This window comes from Berghia stephanieae, chromosome 8 (genome assembly GCF_034508935.2).
Source record: "Berghia stephanieae isolate SIO BIC M18660-M18661 chromosome 8, UCSD_Bste_1.3, whole genome shotgun sequence".
Lineage (NCBI taxonomy): Eukaryota > Metazoa > Mollusca > Gastropoda > Nudibranchia > Aeolidiidae > Berghia > Berghia stephanieae.
In genome coordinates, this window is record NC_088367.1 from 47,660,620 (window position 1) to 47,683,731 (window position 23,112).

At 36.0% G+C, this 23,112-nt stretch overlaps 1 protein-coding gene across 16 annotated transcripts in view; it reads left to right on the forward strand.

Moving 5' to 3' along the window:
• LOC144978795 (liprin-beta-1-like) overlaps positions 1-23,112 on the forward strand; it is a 246,700-nt gene that overhangs the window by 208,540 nt on the left and 15,048 nt on the right. For 8 of the 16 annotated variants that reach the window (XM_078925292.1, XM_078925291.1, XM_078925290.1 and 5 more), the window contains 10 exons: positions 834-980; positions 3,142-3,251; positions 6,363-6,447; positions 6,874-7,028; positions 8,330-8,753; positions 15,876-16,125; positions 17,142-17,295; positions 18,664-18,775; positions 20,343-20,431; positions 22,582-22,707. In XM_078925292.1, the coding sequence (XP_078781418.1) occupies positions 834-980; positions 3,142-3,251; positions 6,363-6,447; positions 6,874-7,028; positions 8,330-8,753; positions 15,876-16,125; positions 17,142-17,295; positions 18,664-18,775; positions 20,343-20,431; positions 22,582-22,707 (1,652 nt within the window). The remainder of the gene's footprint in view (positions 1-833; positions 981-3,141; positions 3,252-6,362; positions 6,448-6,873; positions 7,029-8,329; positions 8,754-15,875; positions 16,126-17,141; positions 17,296-18,663; positions 18,776-20,342; positions 20,432-22,581; positions 22,708-23,112) is intronic. The other 8 variants (XM_078925293.1, XM_078925301.1, XM_078925303.1 and 5 more) reach the window with 3 other exon arrangements.

Below are 23,112 nucleotides of genomic sequence, written 5' to 3' on the forward strand. Positions count from 1 at the left end.
TTTATATTCTTTTTTTCATTAAACTCTCGTCCCATGGGACTTATGGCCTAAACAGCTACGTAAATGTTGAGAATGACGGTAATTGTAGCGGCAACAGCAGAGCGCTAACGCTTGTTTCCTCTTTGTCTTACTTTTATTTTTCTCATGTGTTTTCAATTGTAAATCTATAACTTCTTTGACTATCCCATAATCTTCCTTTTTACTGGCATTGAAATGACCTAAATGCGTCACAAGCACCATAAAACCCTTAAAATCAAAACTTAATACAGTAAAGTGTGTAGCATATCCTATTTATGCATGCCACGTCTGTAAACGAATTCCCATGTTTTTGATGAATAAAGTATAGATAGAATGCGCTTGGCCAAGGAGTTCACAACATTGCCATCCGGAAGTATAACGGACCAACACACAAACTCTGTGTAACCATGAACTTTTATAATCTGGTTAATACAGTTTAGTGAGAACAACTCACAAACGCGGATGGCAAAAACAATAACAAAGGCCTGAGTGACGTCATCTGCATACTATCTATCTATTATTATTATTATTATTATTATTATTATATTATTATTATTATTATTATTATTATTATTATTATTATTATTATTATTATTATTATTATTATTATTGTTATTATTATTATTATTATTATTATTATTATTATTATTATTATTATTATATTATTATTATTATTATTAATATTATTATTATTATTATTATATTATTATTATTATTATTATTATTATTATTATTATTATTATTGTTATAAAAAATGTTGCAAATGATTTTTAAAGTAAAGACGTTTTGTTTTGTTTTGTTCTTTAATCTCTCAGACACAGAAATAGAGAAGCTGAAGAGAGCTGTTGACACATTGATGTTGGCCAATGAGGAGAAGGAGAGGAAGATGGAAGATCTCAGACGTCTGCTTCGTCGTTACAGACGCGTAGAGGAAATCTTGGTGCAGGCTCAAGGAAGGAAAGGTGGGTGGAGTGGAGGCTCACTGGGCTCTTTGTATTTTGCATACACAGAGTCAAGGATTGTGCCAATGATGATATGATGACGATGATGTTAATGAGTTAATGGGGATGGCGGTATGCAATATCTAAGGAATTTATATTGAGGTCCTTAAAGCTCTATGGTATAGCATTCAGCTTACAAGCAAGGGGACAAAGAAAATGTAATATCGCCTAACAGGTTGTTTGTCTTGTCCTACTGTTGCAGATGGCTTGGGACCCCTTGGAAAGCGCTTTGATGTCGTTTAGTGGATATTGCACTTTTTAAATGCTCAAGTTTACGACATCGATGATATGTGCTGCTTTTTTATTAGAAGGTCCCAGGTTCAAGTCCTGTTTTGAACAGTGCATAATTGAATTCTTTGAAAAGTCTCTTTACCCACATTCTTTCACCGTACTCTGGTGTAAAATGAGTACCTGGCTGTTAAAAGCGTTATCTCTGTTTGAAGAAAAAAAATGTAATATCGCTGCACAGACTGTATGTCTTGTCCAACTGTTGCTGTTGGCTTGGGACCCCTTGGAAAGCACTTTCAGACTTGACTAATACTACAAAAGTTTCATAGAAATACGAAGTTTTGGCTCCAATTACAGGACTGCATTCGTCTCTTTTGACTCAATAAATCTTGTTGAAAAGGAAAGTTTAACTCCTTAGAACGTATAATATTCAAGACTTTGGGGCATGTTTGGATCATGCTGAGGACAAATTATTTATTTCTAAAGCTGTCTAACGTGACTTTTTTCCTTTTTCCCCTTAGAAACTACGAATTTTTTTGAAATATCAAGTTGGCAGCTCTGCACTTTGAGGTCGTTTAGTGGATATTGCACTATTTAAATGCTAAAGTTTACGACAGCGATGATGCGTTTTCAGTGCATGACATAATCAGTCGGAAGTTGAAAATTTTGGATTTGCATTTTCTGAAAGAATATGCTCCCCAGAGTATTTTAATCTTTATTTGAAGTAAACCGGGTGATTTTTCATGAAATTATGGTCAGATGTATGGGAAAGGTATCCAGCAACTTTTCTCAAATTTCATACTTTTTCAACTTGACAAGCTGTAAAAAATATTTAAAAGTGAATTTAAGCTTTGATATTTCCCGAAGATGTACAAAAAGGGGTTGATTTTATCATTTATGACAAAAACTCATTTTTAAATAAAATTTGACCTAGCTAAACTTGGCAATATCTCAGTTCAAACCTTTACACCATCCGACTGATTACGTCATTCACTGTATCATATGTGCTGCTTTTTGTCATGATTATTATCTACTCAAATACAGAGGCCGGTTTAAAATCCTGGGTGGGGATCCTGACCTCCCATAGCGGGCAGGGAGGTACATACTGTGTCTTCTATCCCCTTATATCTGTTTTCCAACATGCTTTCTGTCTTTGTCTTGGAATGGGATTACTTGGTTTTTTCCTGGCCCTGGTCGGAGTCCTGGCTGGGAGGGAAACAGTCGAATGCATAGTTATTGTTTTGGGAGATGATATTTTTTTCCTTGTAAATCATCTCTCTGTTATGCACTGTATTATGCTTTCTTTATATTATATATGATTTGTAAAACATTCGAGTGTGTTCCTCTTAGCAGGGACCTGTGCTTGTGTCTGGATGAGACTTTTAGTGATCTCAAACTAAGTACTTTGATAGAGTGCTTTTGGAATCTACACCTGTTTCTTATTTGAACCAATTCCCTTTGTCTTCCCTTTTCTTGGGTGCTTTTATTGTAATTCTAGAACTTTTTACTTTCCCATTTTCTTCCTTTTTACTGGCGCTGATATAACCTAAATGTGTTGCAAGCGCCGTAAAACCCTTAAAAACAAACATACTCAAATACATACTCTTTTATCTTCTTTTTTCCTGATTTTTGTCATGATATGATTATTATCATCTACTCAAAGACGTACTCTTTTATCTTCTTTTTTCCTGATTTTTGTCATGATATGATTATTATCATCTACTCAAAGACGTACTCTTTTATCTTCTTTTTTCCTGATTTTTGTCATGATATGATTATTATCATCTACTCAAAGACGTACTCTTTTATCTTCTTTTTTCCTGATTTTTGTCATGATATGATTATTATCTACTCAAATACATACTCTTTTATCTTCTTTTTTTTCCCCCTTCAGCGGTGGAAGAGCTCCTAGCCAACATAGAGGATGGAGACACAAGCTCTAACAGTTCGTCCACCACCCCATCTGTAGGTGACAACCCAAATCTCAGACCTGACCAATCAAATGTGAGGCAGGGGGATGGGGGGAGAAGGTTGTTGATGGAAATAACAATAACACCAATAACAACTATTTCAATCTATATATATATATTTATATATATATACACGAGACAAATAACATCCATCTATATAATTGTCAGTCCGTCCGCTATGCCTAAGGTTATTATGGCTGGCGATATGATTGACATATTTAGCCACATATTAATAACAATAACAAACATGTATAAACTTATCTTGATCAATTTAATTAATCTAATGTTACTCAGCTTCTGATGACCAGCAGTGCTTCTTTTGTGTGTTGGGAGGGGGAGGGGAGGGGGGGGGGGGGGTCCTAAGATCATTAAATAAAGTGATGTAAAGATAATTTATTAGGGGGACAAAACTAGGTCAGCACCTTATTTACATTTATGAATTGGGGAGTATATGATAGAAATCTTAAAAAGGTGTGTATGAATGAGTGGAAAACGAGGCAGACAGAAAAAATGAATAAAAGTCAGCCTGCCTGGACAGGAGCATCCATCCATATAGAAAATAACCAGATTAAGATAATAATTGCATGATATCTACATACAAGATAATATATAAGTTAATATCATTTCTTGTCAGCTCTTGTAAATTGCTATAGCGTAGCAATGACTATGAAAAAAAATCTTTTTCCTCTTTTTGAGGAAAATTTTTGTCTGAAATCAAAGCCCTATCTCCACTGAGTAAAAATGTTTTTGAATTTTAAAAATCCATTCATAAATAAACAAGTTACGCAGTTTCAAAGGTGTCATTTATTTGGATGACCCGCAAAGAGGAAAAAAACGCGAAAATATGGGACGCTTTTTCGTCATTTTTTTTCGACCTTTGGTTGTATCTTGCGTAATAAGTGGATTAAAAGATTGAAATTTGGCAATTTTAGGGAAAATTTGATAGAAAATATGCTGAAAACAGTAGAAGAGTTCTAACTTATATAATTTTAGAGCTGGATGGTATATAACACTCACACACACACAGAGAGAGAGAGAGAGAATTTAGTGTAACACACACACACAGAGAAATATATTAAGAAATGAGTATATAACACAGAGAGACAGAGAGAGAGAGAGAGATTGCGTACATAAACGAAAGAAATATAGAAGGAAAAGATAAATTGGACAAGGGGACAAAGGTTACTGATGGAACGTGACTTGGAACACAATAATTAAACCCATGCTGAGATTGTAGATCATATTGCAATCGAAAACTTTTAACATTATAATTTCTTAAATTCTTTTAAATTAAACAGTCAAATTATCAGCTGTTTATTGAACCCAAACGCAATGGCAGATGATAAACACCCCTCTGCCAGTGAGACCGCGCAGACATGTTGACTAGTCCTGAACTTTAAAACGAGGTCAACCAATCAGAAAGCGCTTTGCCACGACGCGCTCAGCCGTCAGTTTGGTGCCAAATCATTTTGAACTTGTGATTCGGGCTGTAGGGGGGCAAAATGGCTTTGTCTTTTACGAATGAAAAGCAAATTAGGATAGTGTTTTGAAAAATACGGGAAAAGTACTCGTCATATTCATATGAAATTTTAAAACCAAAAAGAAGAAATGTTCATGTATTACCTTGTCAGCGACAAAACCTACACGCCCGGTAGTTTTAGAAATATTTTACTCCAAAGAGTAAAAATATATTTTTAACGGTCTTCTGGTAATCGCACGAGTTTTGTCGCTTGACATAATCTAAAATGACCTTTTTTTCTAACTGTGTGCCAACTTTCAGTCGTCGTAATTAATTTTTAAAAATAGCATATACGAAACGGCTTCGTCCCATCTTTTGTCGCGAATTCAGGCACTTCGTGAGCGAAAAAGAGGCCCAAATATTTGTGCGGGATAGTCATTGCTATATAGCGTAATGGGTAAAGCTTCGGTTCTAACACTACCATTACTAATAATACAATATTTAATCGCCTAACCTTTAATCGATCGCGATATAATATAAGAGTATATTATTATCTCTTTACTCATGGGTGGTTGGATGGGAGCATCACCCTTGAATCATATACCTATGATGTTCGCATGGGTGTACGATCCGATAGTGATGTCGTTTCTTCTTCTCTTTACTAGCCTATCCTGCTTCTTTGGTTTGTGATTGTATTTTTGACAGGGGATATTTTTTTTTCTGTAAATCTTCTGCCTGTTTGTTCTTGGTTATTTATAATTTAGCTTATGATATCTTTAGGTTATGATTTTGATTTACATTTGTACTATTTTTGTTAGATTGCTTGTTTTTTTGTTTCAGCGGTCTCTCATATAACCTCAATTGTGTTGGAAGAGACCTAAAGCAACAAACAAACAAACAAAATATCTCTTTACTTCAGCAATCACTTCATAAACTCACTCACACGTGTACTCATGCATAGGCGCAATCATATACACAAATCCACTCACACACACACACATGCATTTCACATATTTTCTAACTGCCATTACTAATACAATGTTTAATCGATATAATAAAAGAGTATATTATCTCTTTACTTCAGCAATCATTTCACACATTCACTCACACGTGTACTCATGCATAGGCGTGATCATTTATACAAATGCACTCATACACACACACTCACACTCACACACACACACACACACACACACACACATATATATATATATTATTTCCTCCTCTCCCCTTCCCTTGTACTCTTGACTCTGACAGTCCAGACAGTTTAACAGTTATGAAAATAATTACTTGTTGTTAACCTGTTAACTCCTGTAAGCTGGAAAAACATGTATCTAAAAATTTGGCCAGAAAACTTGTCCTTCAAATATCAATCAATTTAAATGATCTTCATCTTGGCAAAAACTCTCAAACCTGGAACTTCATGAAGTCTTCGTTAAAGTCCCAGGTTTGAGAGTTTATTCGATTTGGTGGGAAGTATTTTACGACAGAATAGCATCTTATCCAAAGAGTAGCAAGCAATTGCTTCTATCAATTTAACACTGCAGAATCTGGGATAAGTCCTGCTTTTGTACTCAAGGGACTATTATTTTTTTTTAAACGAGAAACATTTTAAAAAAATAAAATATGATAACCTATATTTTCTATCCTTCCATAACCTGTACTTGCCATTGCATCTTTGTCCAGGCCACCAGCACCAACCATTTGTCAGTAGAAGACAGAGGGGATGGCAGACATTACATCTCATCACCCAGTGCCACCAGCACACCTGGTCAGGTTGCGTCATATTAACGTATAATATGCGTTAAGTTCATGCGTATCATTTTTATATTGGAATGTTATTATTATATGATTATTTTATTATAGTTGTATGTTATTATTATATTATTATTATTATTATTATTATTATTATTATTATTATTAAAACAAATATAAAACAAAGATAGAAATCAAATAAACATTAAATAAATGTGGGAATAGATGAATAAATCATTTTAAGTAACACCTCCCCCCCCCCAACACCTCTTTGCCATAACACCATCATTTACTATAATCAGTTCATTGCATTTTTTTTTTCCCTTCATTTTAAAAACTTTCGAAACTTTTTAAAACTTTAAACAGCAACATTTTGTCACATAAACTGTTAAACTCGTCAAAAACAAACAATTTACGACAACTTTTCCCACTATCCCTCCAGTCCATGGGTCCAGTGAGACCAGCCGTCTCAACGCCAGCTTTCACGGTACAACCAGTAACGGCTCCACGCCGCCTGTAATGGCCATGGGAGCTAACTCTAGACAGGCCATGGGACTTACCAGATCGAACAGCTGTGAAAACCTCATACCTGGCAAGGTGAGTAGTCCCCCTTTGTCTGAAAAAGAGCCATAAACAGACATGCCCGACTCTCCCGAATTTCTTTTTTTTTCCTGGGAAAATCCTGTAATTCGTGACCCCTCGTCTCAAAACGGTATTATGTCGGGATGAATCCGACTTCGAAAAGTTGATTTAGAAATAAAATGACGAGAAATACGAAATTCAAGTCTTTTCTAATGCAAGAAATGTTAGTTATTTTCCACCATTACAAGTAGAAAGTAACCCCTAGTTTCATATTTGTTGCTGTCAATCCACTTTCCATCACCCGATTTATCCCGACATAATACCATTTGAGATTGTGGGTCACATTTGTTTTCGTTTTTGAAAATCCTTTTTACTTGCTTATTTAATCCTCTTCTCTCCTTGTGGAGCATAAGGGCCTCTACGAGCATCCACATCCACATCCACTTCTGTTCATTTATTTATGTGGGGAAATAAATTATATGTTAAAATGGCCATTATGACACATATTCATCTGTTAAATTTTTTTATTTTTTTTTAAATTATCTCTTTTTCTTTTATTTGCTTGTGTGGTTAACTGCTAATGTATGTTTGTTTGTAGGTGAGTATGTGTATGTTTTTTTTTTAGGTCAGGGCAGGAAAGTTTTGGGAATGAAGGGGGAAGGGGGGGGGGGGGTGGCTTTGCATTCAGGCTTTACTATTCACTAAAGGTGTTGTCACATTGCCTGTTTGTGCTTTGTATCAAATTTGTATCTGGCTTGGGTTTTTTTTATTATCATAATCGTTTTGGGTTACGTAGGTCAAAAGACTTTTAAATACCGTGTTGTTTTTGCAAATATTAAGGGGAAAAAAAGTAGAGCATTAATTTGGTGCAATATCCACTAAACGTGCTCAAAGGGCTTTACAAATGGTCCCTGACACGTAACATATTGAACGAAACATGCTGCCTGTTGGGCGATGTTACCTTTTTTTTCCGACTGAGACAACGCTGTTAACGGCCAGGTACTCATTTTACACCTGAGTACGGTGAGAGAATGTGAGTAAAGAGGAGTCTTTTCCAAGGGCCCAACCATGCGCCGAGCGAGGCTCAAACCCAGGACCTTCTGATTCAAAAGCATGCGTCCTACCACTAGACCATATAGTCGCATATAAACATATAATTGTTAAAACAAATAAAATATCCAAGCGATGCATGGACATTATACATTTTTTTCTTTTTCTTTTTTTTTTGTTTTTGTTTTGTTTGGATAGACTCATTATTGATTGAATCTTTTCTTGCCCCCCCCCCCCCCCCCTTCCCCAACTCTTCGCATGTCCAGGCCCCACCAGGGAAAGGAGATTTACACCACAATACCCTGGGAAGTCGGGGAGGAGGGGGAGGTAGTTTGATCTCCCCGGGTTATGGTACGTTACCCAAACACACCCACCAACACCACCTCCACCACCACAATCAACAACAACCACAACCACAACCACCACTACATCCACACCTACCACCACTACCACATCAACACCACCACCTTCTACCTCCCAGCAGCAACAACAGTCACCAGTACCTACAGCAACAGCAGCGTCTCCACCTCCATCGTAGTCACGAGGACGACATCATGAGAGAGAGAGAACCGGGACCCTCCTCCTCCTCCATCAAAAGGGGCCACTCGTCCCGGGGACATTTTCTCGGCCTGGGCCGCACGTTGATGCGGGTTCGATCCGGCAAGAGGAGTTGCTCCGCACCAAATCTAGGTGACCCCACAATTCCACTTCCTGCATCGTCCTCCATCTTGAATTGGTGAATGATATCCGGACGTATTCCTTCTTTCCATTACCATCACTAGCAATTTCTTACCCACAGGGATGCAATATTTTTTGTACTTTGTATTATTACTAGTATTGAGCATAACTCCTCACTTGCCTGAATTGACCTTTGACCCTTTGACCCCAACACAACACATTGCATGGTCACATTATATGGTTGTTTTTTTGTTTTTTTTTGTTTTTTTAATCATTAAGAATTTTTGTTTTTGTTTTACTTTCAATTTGAAAAGGAATCTTTGTGGATTTGTAGTTAATTTTTTTTTAAAACTTTTTTGTTTTAAAACTAATTTTTATAATTTGAGTTTTTGTTTAATTTGATTTCATTTTTATTTTGACTCGGTAAGTAAGAAATTCTTCTGATTATTTTGTTGTCTTTATTTTTGTTTGTTTGTTTTTTTTTTTGGGGGGTTTTGTTGGTTTGTTTTTGTTTTTGTTTTTCGGTATTTCCCGTTATGGATACGGTTCAAGCAGAAATCATTTCTCTCCAGACTGGTCATATTTTTGTAAGGGAAAAAGATAACAATGTGAAATTAAATGAAAGCTTCAATTTAATATACGACAACAGATAAACTGGACGTTTCGGGTTTCCTCTTTATCAACAAAACAGGATGAATGAAACACTACAGATGAATGAGATAATTTCTTTAGAAAGTTTTGAACCCAAAACATTCAGTGTTTGATTTATTTTAAAATATTTTTTGAAGTATATTATATAGGACACTGACAAAATGGACTACGGTGGGATGTGAATCATGTCAATGTTACAACTAGGGCATTGGAGAGACAATCTCTCTGTGATGTGGACATTGTATTGTGTATCATCAAATATCATCCTGTATGGTACCTGGTCATTATTCTATCCATAGCAGCCAACTGTGGTCCTGATAATATCGGGACTGTCCCAATTTGACAATCTGGAGAAAAAGAAAAATAGATTTAAAAAAGAAAAACAATATGACTGTTTATATGTAAGGAAATGATCCTGCCTCAGGAATTTTGACTACTCTCACTCACTCACTCACTCACTCAATCCCATGACCAGCTGTTCATCGGGGGAACATACGGGATGCAGACTTCGCAACCTTACACCATCCATCACGGTCTCCGACCTTTTCCAGTAGGCTATTAAAATCCAGTCCTGTCCACTCTTTGATGTTGACTTGCCATAGTTCTTTTCTGTCTTCCTCTTCTCCTCCTCTGTCCCTCTCCAGTGACATGGCAGTCTTGCACAGGTTATCATGGCGAATAGTGTGTCCGAACCAATGACAATTTCCTTCTTTTGACCATTGACAACAGTGGTTCCCATCCTCCTGCTCGATCCTCTATCTCTTCTAAAATAATGTTATTATTCCTGTGCTCCAAATAAGGAACTCTCAGGATTTTCTCATAGCTCTTCTCTCAAAAGCAAATCAAAATAAGGAGAGATAGACAAATAGAGAGTATATCTCTCTAAATCTAGATAATATTTTATAACAGTCCAAAACAAACCTCCATTTTGGGTCATGACGGTAGTGCATGTGAGAGTGTACCCGTTTTAGCTTTCTGTCAAGTTCCAAGTTTTAGTTCAAGTCCATAAGATGCAAAAGGCACACAGTGCCTGCCCATCACCGCAAAGTTGGCCGCTATCATCTATTCATATCAAATAAATGTACATTCCAACTATCAGTGTAATCTGTATAGCATTTATTTATAAAGGGAGGGGAAATGTAAATATACAACATGAGATAAAAATGTATAATTATTACCAACCAGCCACCTTAAAATTACCACTCTACTCAGATATCCAAACTTTTCCCACTGTAATTAAATCACTGCTGATGGTTTTCCTCGGATCCGCGGAAATCCGCAATTTTGGAGCCCAGAGGAGGAATTTCCTCCTTTTTAAAATTACATTTTCTCAAAACAATGTGCTAGCAATGAGAGAGTTGATGTGTGGTTGAACACACAGGTGCAGTTTCCCACTCTCCAGAAGTTAGCTAGAGTATCAATGATAGTCTATCATCTCAATTGCTCTAAAAGGGGGGTTTAGTGCAGTAAAAATGGGGCTTAAAGGCAATCGTTCAACATTTTCCTACTTTTTCACTTTTTGTCACCATCAGCACTGTTAAATCTCTGGTATTTACAACCAAGGTTGCCAATTTTCCATACATTTATGGAATTCAGTCTGTTATAAACCCTCAGTATATTTTCCAGTGACCTCTGCTAGACAGAAAAAAAAGTTTGTACATAATGTCTTTTTACAAGAGTTCAGCACTCAGAAAGGGGTCGGTCTATGTGTGTTTGTGTAAAAGTTCAGTAAAGTTTTGCTTCCTGACTTGGCATCCCTGTACAAGTTTAAACTGCACAAAATGATCATTAGCAGATCTGCCAACCCTCCTGATTTGATCTGGGAAATTCCTCACCTGATTGCCCCTGTTCCCTACCTCCCAATTACAGGTAGATTTTCCCCCATAAAAGAGCTTCACATTTTTACTATTTTAAAAAGGGAATGTTAATAAACATGATAAATGACAACAATAGAGAAATATGATTTAATCACAATGGTTATGTTTGATTTTATAATATGGTATAAATGCGGATCTGCCTTGTACTACGAAAAATTAGTAATAATTACGAAGTTTTGGCTACAGCTAAAGAACTGCATTCGGCTCTTTGACTCAATAAATCTTGTTGAAAAGGAAAATTTAGTTCCATAGATCCTATATTCAGGTCCTTGGTCTGATTTTTAATCAAGTTTTTAGGGAGAACAGGAACAAAAATAATGCATGAAAACGGCATTCTACATAATATTATACAAATATCAAAGCGATATTTAGATGTAACTAAATCACAAAGTGTGAAAGGTCTAAAAAAAAAGCTCATTGATGACCGAGCCATTTCATCCCCTAGTTAAAAGTTAAAAGCCTTAGTCACACAATTTATTTTTTTTTTTCCTCCCATTTTACTTTGTGCAATCAGCATTTCAATTAGAGGGATGAGATATTCATAAGTTAAAAACAGTCAATAAGAAATTTGTTTGCATGGATGAGGTGAATAATGTCAGACGTTTATAAAGCAGATGTTTTTAAGATAAGATAAAATATACTTTAGAAGCAATGTTGAGTGTATCATATCAGCTGACTATACTAAGATAATCGAAACGAAATTTGATTTAAAAGCTGATTTTCGTGTTGTGATCAAACCAAAGTAAATTACAGAAATTGTAATTAATTTGATACGATAAATTGACTGAAATTAGCCTAAAGATTGAAATTTGAAATGAGATGTCAATCAGTTTAGATCGGCCCGTGACCAAAAACGGGAAGGAGTTGCCAGATTCTTTTATTTCATTTTTACTCTCAAGCATTATAAGTTATCATCTCTGGTTCATCGGCTTGTATACTTTTTATAGTTGTGAAAATTTGTTCCTGGACTTTTGACATAAGAAATAATACTTTAGAAGTTTAACATAAATTAAGAATTCTTCTCATATGTCAGGTTTTGAATTTGGATTTTTTAAAGATATTTTAGTAAATTCTTGGTTTCATAACTTCCCAATATTAAGTAATATAAAAATAGGTAAAATTGATAGAAAGCCCTGCATCAGAATCGAACTGAAAATCAATGATTTGAAATAGTTATAGATTTATATGCCTATTTACTATTGTACATCATCATACCAATCATCAAAAAGTTATTTGTTTATCAATATTGAAAATATAAATTATTAAATAATGAAATAATTACTTTTTAAAAAATTAAAGTAAAAACAATTGTAAATCATATTTAAAAATCATTTTGGAGTAATACACTGACCTTATTTTCTACAAATACCTACCATCTATGATGATTAAGATGTAACTACAGATTCAAAAAAATGAAATGTTAATAGGGAGACGATTTATCTGGTTTGATTCTCTGTGGAACAGTCCTTTAGGTGGGGAGAAAGGGGGGGGGGGAAACCTGCTTTAGGAGAATGGGAAGGGCGGGCAGGGCGGGGGGGGGGGGGGGGGGGGAGAGGTAGAATGGATGGACTATATTTGACAAGAGACAAAAGTTTTGTTATATATTTTGTTTTGTTGTTTGTTTTTTTGTGTTGTTTTTATTTAATGAGACGAGTCTGTGCTGTCAATATTCTTGTGTAAAATTATTTTGTGATGACATTTGGATTTGGGGCTGCCGCTTTGGATTGTCGTTATCTGGTGTGTTTCTAGTCTGTGTTAAATGAAAATGTTCTTATTTTGACTGTGACCTGCTTTGGATGTTACTAACCATTCGCTCATCTCTGTCTGTCCATAGCTATATCTGTTTATCTGTTTTCTTATTCTTCTTTGTCAAATGTTATATTTCTTCATCTGTTTTCTTATTCTTCTTTGTCAAATGTTATATTTCTTCATCTGTTTTCTTATTCTTCTCTGTCAAATGTTATATTTCTTCATCTGTTCTCTTATTCTTCTTTGTCAAATGTTATATTTCTTCATCTGTTTTCTTATTCTTCTTTGTCAAATGTTATATTTCTTCATCTGTTTTCTTATTCTTCTTTGTCAAATGTTATATTTCTTCATCTGTTTTCTTATTCTTCTTTGTCAAATGTTATATTTCTTCATCTGTTCTCTTATTCTTCTTTGTCAAATGTTATATTTCTTCATCTGTTTTCTTATTCTTCTTTGTCAAATGTTATATTTGTTCATCTGTTTTCTTATTCTTCTTTGTCAAATGTTATCTTTCTTCATCTTTTTTCTTATTCTTCTTTGTCAAATGTTATATTTGTTCATCTGTTTTCTTATTCTTCTTTGTCAAATGTTATATTTCTTCATCTGTTTTCTTATTCTTCTTTGTCAAATGTTATCTTTCTTCATCTTTTTTCTTATTCTTCTTTGTCAAATGTTTATTTTGTTCATCTGTTTTCTATTCTTCTTTGTCAAATGTTATATTTCTTCATCTGTTTTCTTATTCTTCTTTGTCAAATGTTATCTTTCTTCATCTGTTTTCTTATTCTTCTTTGTCAAATGTTATATTTCTTCATCTGTTTTCTTATTCTTCTTTGTCAAATGTTATATTTCTTCATCTGTTTTCTTATTCTTCTTTGTCAAATGTTATATTTCTTCATCTGTTTTCTTATTCTTCTTTGTCAAATGTTATATTTCTTCATCTGTTTTCTTATTCTTCTTTGTCAAATGTTATATTTCTTCATCTGTTTTCTTATTCTTCTTTGTCAAATGTTATATTTCTTCATCTGTTTTCTTATTCTTCTTTGTCAAATGAACCGACTGACTCTGTCAAACTGAGTATTACTGTAGATGTGCATATTTAAAAGAAAAAGAAAATTTATGGTTATTCTGGATAATCTATATAATGTTTTGTCTGTTCTTTTCTTGCTTGTATATTCGTCTTAATATTCAATTCTGCACTGTTACTTTTTTTGTCTCTGAGTGTAGTTTTGAGGAGTTCCAAGGCCTTTTGCGAGACTTGAGGTCAATGCCTGTTTTTATGACCAGTGGTGTTATGGCCTAAAAGTGGTGAAGCACCTACAGCATAGAAAAAAAATAATCTTTTTTTCTGTTTTATCTGTATCTGCGAAGTACTGTGTAAACCTCCTAGTTGATTATATCGCACGCAGGGGGTGGTGGACACAAGTGCCAGCATACGGCTAGTCTTTCCTAGTTTTTCAGTTTTGTTAGTCGGCCTGTCATTTAGTCTGTATTGTGTGTTTCAATTTCCGTCTACTTCTCTGCCTTTCTATTTATTAGTATTTTTTCTCTCTTTGTACTTCTCTTCAGACAGCCCTGTCACATTTTCAGACTGGGTACGACTAAAATCCTGTGCCATTGCCTGTATGTGTGTATGTCATTGTTTAATCCAGAGTGTGTTAAAAGTTACTACTAAACCATGTGTTTTCCTGAATGCCTTTTTAATGATATTATTATGTCTGTTGGAATGTATAGAGTTGTTCTAGTTGTAGCGATCTGAGCTGGAATGTGAATGTGATTAGTAGATGTCATGATGTCATATTGTCATTGTCTTTGGATGTGTGCATGTGTCTTCATGTGTATCTGAACAGGAACTATAGTGTATGTATGAGATAGATCGATAGAGAGAGAGAGAGAGAGTTATTATTATGTTTGTTTTGTTGTTTTGTTATCATTTTGGCCTCTCAAGAGCCAACTATGTCCAACTTATTTCTTTTTGCTGATTTGATAGCTTTCTTATTATAATTTTAAAAAAAAAAAAAAAAAGACCACAAGATTGTCGATTCTCTACTCCATAAGAGTCATTCCAACTGACCCGGCAAATCTTATGAATTAGAACATATTGTGAGAGTTTTCCCCCCTTAAATTAGGACTCGGTCGCCAGTGGTGACATTTATATTTCTATTTTAGTTCTAGTCTGTGATCATTTGTGGAAATGGGTTCTAACCGATGCGTACTTATTTGTAGGTCTGATAACCCCAAATTGTTACGGGCTCATTGTGTAATGGAAATGCGTTCAAACCAATGCAAAATATTGTCCATTACAACAATGTTAAATCAAGCCCATAATTGAGTTCGGTTATCAGACTTGCAAATGTGTACACCTTGGTTCTAACAATATTGCAGAAGGGGAAAGAAGAAAAGAAAATAATTTATCCAAAGCAGAGTTTGAATGTTGGTCACCTTGGATAAATAAAAAGATAAATATAATAATAAATACTTGTGAACATTTGTATCTCGCATTTTTATGACCATTTTCAATGCGCATCATCATGTTTCATTTACAGTCAAATCGTGTGTTCATTTGAATTTTCTGGAATTAAATGGAATTTTTATAGTGTTTTTATTCAATTTAATGTTGATTTGAGTTCTGATGTGAATTTTATTCATTACACCTTTTCTTATATATTTTTTTAAAAGTTAAGGTCAATTATTTTTATGAAGTTCAACACCAAAAAAGATAAATTCATTACTTATTCATTCAACCGTCCATCCATCCATCCATTTATTCATCTGTCATATCTATCTATCCATCCATCCTTCTCCTATTCCGTAAATTATAACCTTTCCAATTTGTCCATTCTTAAAACCCCCATTCCAGCTCACTCTGAGGTAGTGACAGATGATGAAGACGGCCTTCAACACTACGGCCCTGGCCAAGGTGAGGGCAAGAAGAGGCGAGGTCTGAGGCGACTGTTTGGCCGTTTAAAACGCAGCAGCTCCCAGGATTTGGAGGGCTCTCGAGACCGAAGGGAGAACAACCTCTCCCCGCCTGGTGATTTTAGAAGAGGAGGTGTCAGAGCGACGGCTACTGCTAGATTGGCTTGGAACAGAGACGTCAAGGGAAGAATGTGAGTACCTTTGGTCTTAATGACACTTAACTTACTAACATAGCCACATAGTGCGGCTACTGGGTGGGGATCCTGGCCTCCCATAGTGGGCAGGGTGGCACTTACTGTGTCTTCTATCCCCCTATATCTGTTTTCCAATTTGCTTTCTGTCTTTGTCTCGGAATGAGATTACTTGGTTTTTCCTAGCCCTGGCCTGAGTCCTAGCTGGGAGGGAAACAGTCAAATGCATAGTTATTGTTTTGGGAGAGGATATTTTTTTTCTTTGTAAATCATCTCTCTTTATGTATTATTATATTTGTTATTTTGAATTTATAATGTAAGCATTTGAGTGTACTCCTCTTTGTTGGATTTTGTGCTTGTGTCCGGATGAGACTTATAGGTGATCTCAAACTAAGTACATTGATGGTTTGCTCTTGGAATCTGCATCTGATCCCTATTTGTTCCCAGTTCCCCTTTGTCTTCCTTTCTCTTGGGTGCTTTAATTGTAATTCTAGAACTTTTCACTATCCCATTTTCTTCCTTTTTACTGGCGCTGATATAACCTAAATGTGTTGCAAGCGCAGTAAAACCCTTAAAAACAAACAAACAAAACATAGTGCGGCTATGGGGTCTTGTGGTATGACACTTGCTTTCGGATAGGAAGGACCTGGTTTTGAGCCTCGCTCATGTCGGATGAAAATTGTAAGATCGCTAACAGGCGTCGTGTTTCGTTCAACATGTTATGAGTTGCTGTTGGTCAGGGTCGCCTTGTAAAGCACTTTGAGCACATTTAGTGGATATTACTCATTTTACACCTGAGTATGGTGAGAAAATGTGAGTAAAGAGTCTTTTCAGGACTCACTATGGCAGAGCGAGGTCGAACCGGACCTTTATCTGAAAGCGAGGGTCATCCACTAGACCACATAGCGTACAGTTATTTGTACAGGGTTGGTATTTGTCAATTAAATGATATGGTGTTTCACATTCGTATTATCATAAATGACGACTGAGATTTGATTTGTTTTTCCCTCCGTCAGTTCGAACACAGATATCCCGTTCTCCCGCTGGGACACAGATCGTATCACGGCCTGGCTCAACGACATCGGCCTTAACATGTACCTGGGGGATTGCAAGAGGTGGGTCCGGAACGGGGAGCAGTTACTTCGGTGCTCTCAGCACGACCTGGAAAAGGTAAGGAATGATCTGTATGGGTGGAATGCAGAGCTGCCAATCTACCGCAAAAAATGCGGAATTGTACTCATTTTCAGTGATTGTACGCTTGTACACATTTCCCCCAAGATTGTACCCATTTTCAGATTATTACTAGCCTATTGAGAAACCTTGGTGACCAAGTGGATATTCATATATTTTTTGACCAATTATGATCTTCATGCTGGGAGGTAGAATTCTGAAAGGATTGGATTATAGTCTTGAGAACATCATTTTGCTGCATTGAGCTTGTGCGGTGTGACTTCATGTAAGGATACCGTCCTCTTACTTTCACAATGTTTAGTTTCCATTGATTTCAGGATTGTCCATTTTTATGAAATCTCCCCCATTTTGAGTTCCCATTGTACACATTCTCATCAGATGGGATTGGCAGCTCTGGTAATGGTATGGCAGAGATGCTGTTGTTGTTTTTTTTTTTAATGAAAAACTATGCAAAAAAAAACTAAATGTTTCTATCATTTCTAGTTTTTAAGCTATTTCAATTTTATATTTTAAAAAATAAAAAATTATACCCTTCCGCCATGACATAATAAGATGCCGTCACCAGGCATTCCATGAAGGAATTTAGATAATTCATCAAACAAGATGTCTGATGTCAACAGGAATCACCAACGTTGTCCAAGTGAGCAAATTGGGGGTTAATAATCTTGCTCAAGGAAAAAAAATGAAAGTGCCTGAAGCAGGGCTCGAACATGAGACCTTATGGGTCACAGTGCAGTGACTTAACCACTCTGCCACTTCGCCCCCAATTTTATATTGGGTAGTTTAAAAAAAAAACAGCCCTGTATAATAGTCCATGTATACAGCTGTTTTGGGTTATGATAGAATTTGGCATATAGGTGTCCCGATTTAGCTCTGTGACAAGTTGGTTCTTCTGTGCTAAGGGGCATTACTCATAAAGTTCAATTTTGTGATGTGTGCCCTTTTTGACCCTGTAGTCTTCCCTAGTTTTAACCTTTTAATCCACCCCCCTTTTGTAACATGTATTGTATTGTATTGGAGTAGTTTGACTATGTGTGAATGTAGTTTTGTTCGGCTGTGTGTGATTATGTTAGAATTCTTTATAGAGATACGCATTTTATGCTGTGCATGTTTTGTACGTGAGTGTGAATGTTGACTGTGCGAACGTTTAAGCACTCTTTGTTTCTTAGGAACATGGGAAGACGATTGTTTTGTTTTAGTTAGTTACTGAAAGAATTCCATCTGAGCTGGTCCTATTGTATATTTATATTAAAATTTATCATATCATATAACTTGTATAACGAGATCTGAGCTGAGTCGTTTCACCATCCATCATCCATCTTTAATTCCCCCCTCCCTCCCTACCAGGAGTTGGGTATGAAAAACAACCTTCACCGTAAAAAGTTGACCTTGGCCATGCAAGCCATCTCCGCCTCACGGCCTGACCTCATGGAGGAGTTGGACCATAATTTTGTGGCACGTAAGTTACAGTCCCATTTTAATCATTATATTATATTCCATTTACAAAATATTTGGATGTTTAGGATTCGCATTATTAAAAGATGAAAAAAGCATTAAGCAGGGTGTCCAGGGAAGTCGGAAAGTTGGAAATTGGTCAGAAATTTCATACTTGGTCGGAAATGTTGGAAATAATGAGATTGAGGGTGAAATTTCCTGTAAAATGAGAAAAACGAGGAATTTCTTGCTTAAAATGAGATGTCAAAAATATATGAAGGACAACTGCTGTGCACACAATTTTATTATTTTACTACTACAACTGCCACCACATCATCATCCCCATCACCACCACTACCACATCCCATACCATCACTACAACTACCACGTCATCATACCCACCACCACAACTACTCCAACCACCACCACATCACCATGCCTACCACCAATGTCACCACTGCTATAACAACCACCACATCACTATCCCTAACACTACCACTATTAGTACAACCACTATACCATCATCATACCTACCACCACCACCACTTCACTACTACAACTACCATCACATCATCATCCCTTCCACCACGATTGCAACCACTGCCACATCATCATCCCTACCACCACGATTGCAACCACTGCCACATCATCATCATCCCTACCACCATCACAATCACCACTACTACAACCATTACAACCAATACAACACTTATCATCTCTACCACTAGTGCCATAACTTACTACCACATCATACCTACCAACAATTCATAAGAGTATTTTTAAAAAGTGAAAATGGGGGTTGGTGATGGCTTTTGACATTGTATAATCACATGATACCATTCTCTAAGTAGATTAGTTTTTTATGTTGCTGTCAGTTTTTAAACTTTTGAAATTTTTCCGAATGTTGTCAAAAAATTTATAGATTATAGTCTCATGGATGGGTCATGATCTGTGCGCTGAGAAATTTCCTCCTTTTTGTGACCAGTCATTTTCACCTCGCCTCTGCTCTTACTTTGAAATATGGATTGTATTGAGGTGGTAAAACCTATTTTAAGTAGGATTGTCTTTTGAAGCATATAGAACACTGTGGGTATGGCAAGAATTGATAAAACACTTGGTAGGAAATTTCACTTTTAGGTAGGAAATTTTAAGGTTGGATTTCCCTGGACACCCTGTTAAATGATTACAAGCATTTTTATTTTTTGTTTATTTTTATTTTTTTTATGTTCTTTTAAATTTGAAAAAAAAAATGCATGAGCATTCATATAGGGCAATATCCTCCAATGCATTTTAATTGCTATTATTATTATTATTATTATTATTATTATTATTATTATTATTATTATTATTATTATTATTATCATTATTATTATTATTAGTATTATTATCATCATCATCATCATCATCATCATCATCATCATTATTATTATTATTATTATTATTATTATTATTATTATTATTATTATTATTATTATAAAATAATTATTATAATTATCATTCATCATCATTATCATCGTCATTACATCATTATCATCGTCGTTACATCATTATCATCGTCATCGTTACATCATTACCATTGTTGTCCCACACAGGGTGGCTGGATGACATAGGTCTACCACAGTACAAAGACTCTTTCTACGACGCACGGGTTGATGCCAGGATGCTTAACAGTCTGACGGTGGTACGTAATTCCTGTGGTCCTCGTTATGCAGTGCTGATGGTTTTCCTCGGATCCGCGGAAATCCGCGATTTTTGTGTCAGAGGAGGAATTTCCTCCTTTTAAAAAATGACATTTTCCTTAATCAAAAGTTCTGGCTTTGAGAGATTTGATGTGTGGTGGAACAAACTGGTGCAGCTTCCCCACTATCCAGAAGACAGCTAGAGTAGTTTATCATCTCAATGGCTCTAAAAGTGGGGGGTTAGTGAAGTAAACATGTGGCGTAAATAAAACCGTACATAATTTTCCTACTTTTTCCCTTTTTTGTCACCATCAGCATTGGTTATGGTTGTTTGTTAATGGTTGTTCAATCCCCCTTTATCTTACCTTTTCTTGGGTGCTCTAATTGTAATTCTAGAAATTTTTACTATCACATTTTCTTCCTTTTTACTGGCGCTGATATGACCTTAATGTGTTGCAAGCGCCATAAAACCCCTGAAAACAAAAACAACAGTTCCCCCAGCACATCCAAAATCAGAAAGTGACTGCCCTGCTTTTCCCCTGTGCTCACTCATCATATGTATAAGTAAGTGTGGGAATCTTGAGATTTTAATTTTGATTCAATTTTTTCTGTCCATATCATGAAATTGCGGCTATGTGGTCTAGTGGGATGGCACTCGCTTTCGGATCGGAAGGTCCTGGGTTCGAGCCTCGCGCTCGGTGCATAGCTAAGTCCTTGGAAAAGGCTCTTTACTCACATTCTCTCACCGTACTCAGGTGTAAAATGAGTGCCTGGCCGTTAACAGCATTGTCTTTGTCCAAAAAAAATTGTAATATCGCCTAACAGGCGGCATGTCCCGTCCTACATGTTAAATGTTGCTGTTGACCAGGGACCCCTTGTAAAGCACTTTGAGCACATTTAGTGGATATTGCGCTATATAAATCTCAAATTTAGGATTGTCTCAACAAATTTTTGTTCATTTTCTGTGGCAGATCTGTATTTCTTATGCAAATCTCAAGCACATCTTCACTCTCGAAACAAATCCCAAAGTGTTAACATAAACTTATTCTCTGTGTTGATATTATTCCAGGAGGATCTGTTCCATTTAAAGGTTTCTAACTTATTCTCTGTGTTGATATTATTCCAGGAGGATCTGTTCCATTTAAAGGTTTCTAACTTATTCTCTGTGTTGATATTATTCCAGGAGGATCTGTTCCATTTAAAGGTTTCTAACTTATTCTCTGTGTTGATATTATTCCAGGAGGATCTGTTCCATTTAAAGGTTTCTAACTTATTCTCTGTGTTGATATTATTCCAGGAGGATCTGTTCCATTTAAAGGTTTCTAACTTATTCTCTGTGTTGATATTATTCCAGGAGGATCTGTTCCATTTAAAGGTTTCTAACTTATTCTCTGTGTTGATATTATTCCAGGCGGATCTGTTCCATTTAAAGGCTTCTAACTTATTCTCTGTGTCGATATTATTCCAGGAGGATCTGTTCCATTTAAAGGCTTCTAACTTATTCTCTGTGTTGATATTATTCCAGGAGGATCTGTTCCATTTAAAGGTTTCTAACTTATTCTCTGGGTTGATATTATTCCAGGAGGATCTGTTCCATTTAAAGGTTTCTAACTTATTCTCTGGGTTGATATTATTCCAGGTGGATCTGTTCCATTTAAAGGTTTCTAACTTATTCTCTGTGTTGATATTATTCCAGGTGGATCTGTTCCATTTAAAGGTTTCTAACTTATTCTCTGTGTTGATATTATTCCAGGTGGATCTGTTCCATTTAAAGGTTTCTAACTTATTCTCTGTGTTGATATTATTCCAGGTGGATCTGTTCCATTTAAAGGTTTCTAACTTATTCTCTGTGTTGATATTATTCCAGGAGGATCTGTTCCATTTAAAGGTTTCTAACTTATTCTCTGTGTTGATATTATTCCAGGAGGATCTGTTCCATTTAAAGGTTTCTAACTTATTCTCTGTGTTGATATTATTCCAGGAGGATCTGTTCCATTTAAAGGTTTCTAACTTATTCTCTGTGTTGATATTATTCCAGGAGGATCTGTTCCATTTAAAGGTTTCTAACTTATTCTCTGTGTTGATATTATTCCAGGAGGATCTGTTCCATTTAAAGGTTTCTAACTTATTCTCTGTGTTGATATTATTCCAGGAGGATCTGTTCCATTTAAAGGTTTCTAATGAGGTCCACCACGTGTCAATACGCCGGGGCATTCAGGCACTCAGACTCAACAACTTTGACCCCAATGCACTCAGGAGAAGGCCAGTACCAGAAGAGGTGAGTCATCTTGTGCGACTATGCGGTCTAGTGGTGTGACACTCGCTTTTGGATCGAAAGGTCGTGGGTTCGAGCCTCGCTCAGCGCATAATTGAGTCCTTGGAAAAGGCTCTTTACTCACATTCTTTCACCGTATTCAGGTGTAAACTGAGTACCTGGCCGTTGACAGCGTTGACTCGGTGTCACCAAAAAAAATGTAATATCGCCTAGCAGGCGTCATGTTTCGTTCTACATGTTACGTGTTGGTGTTGGCCAGGGACCCCTTGTAAAGCGCTTTGAGCACATTTAGTGTATATTGCGCTATATAAAAGCTCAATTTTTTTCATTTAAAAAAAAATCTTCGAAGGGTTTTTCTTATTTAATTGTACAGTCATAGTGTCACAGTTATTTCCAATGACACCACCC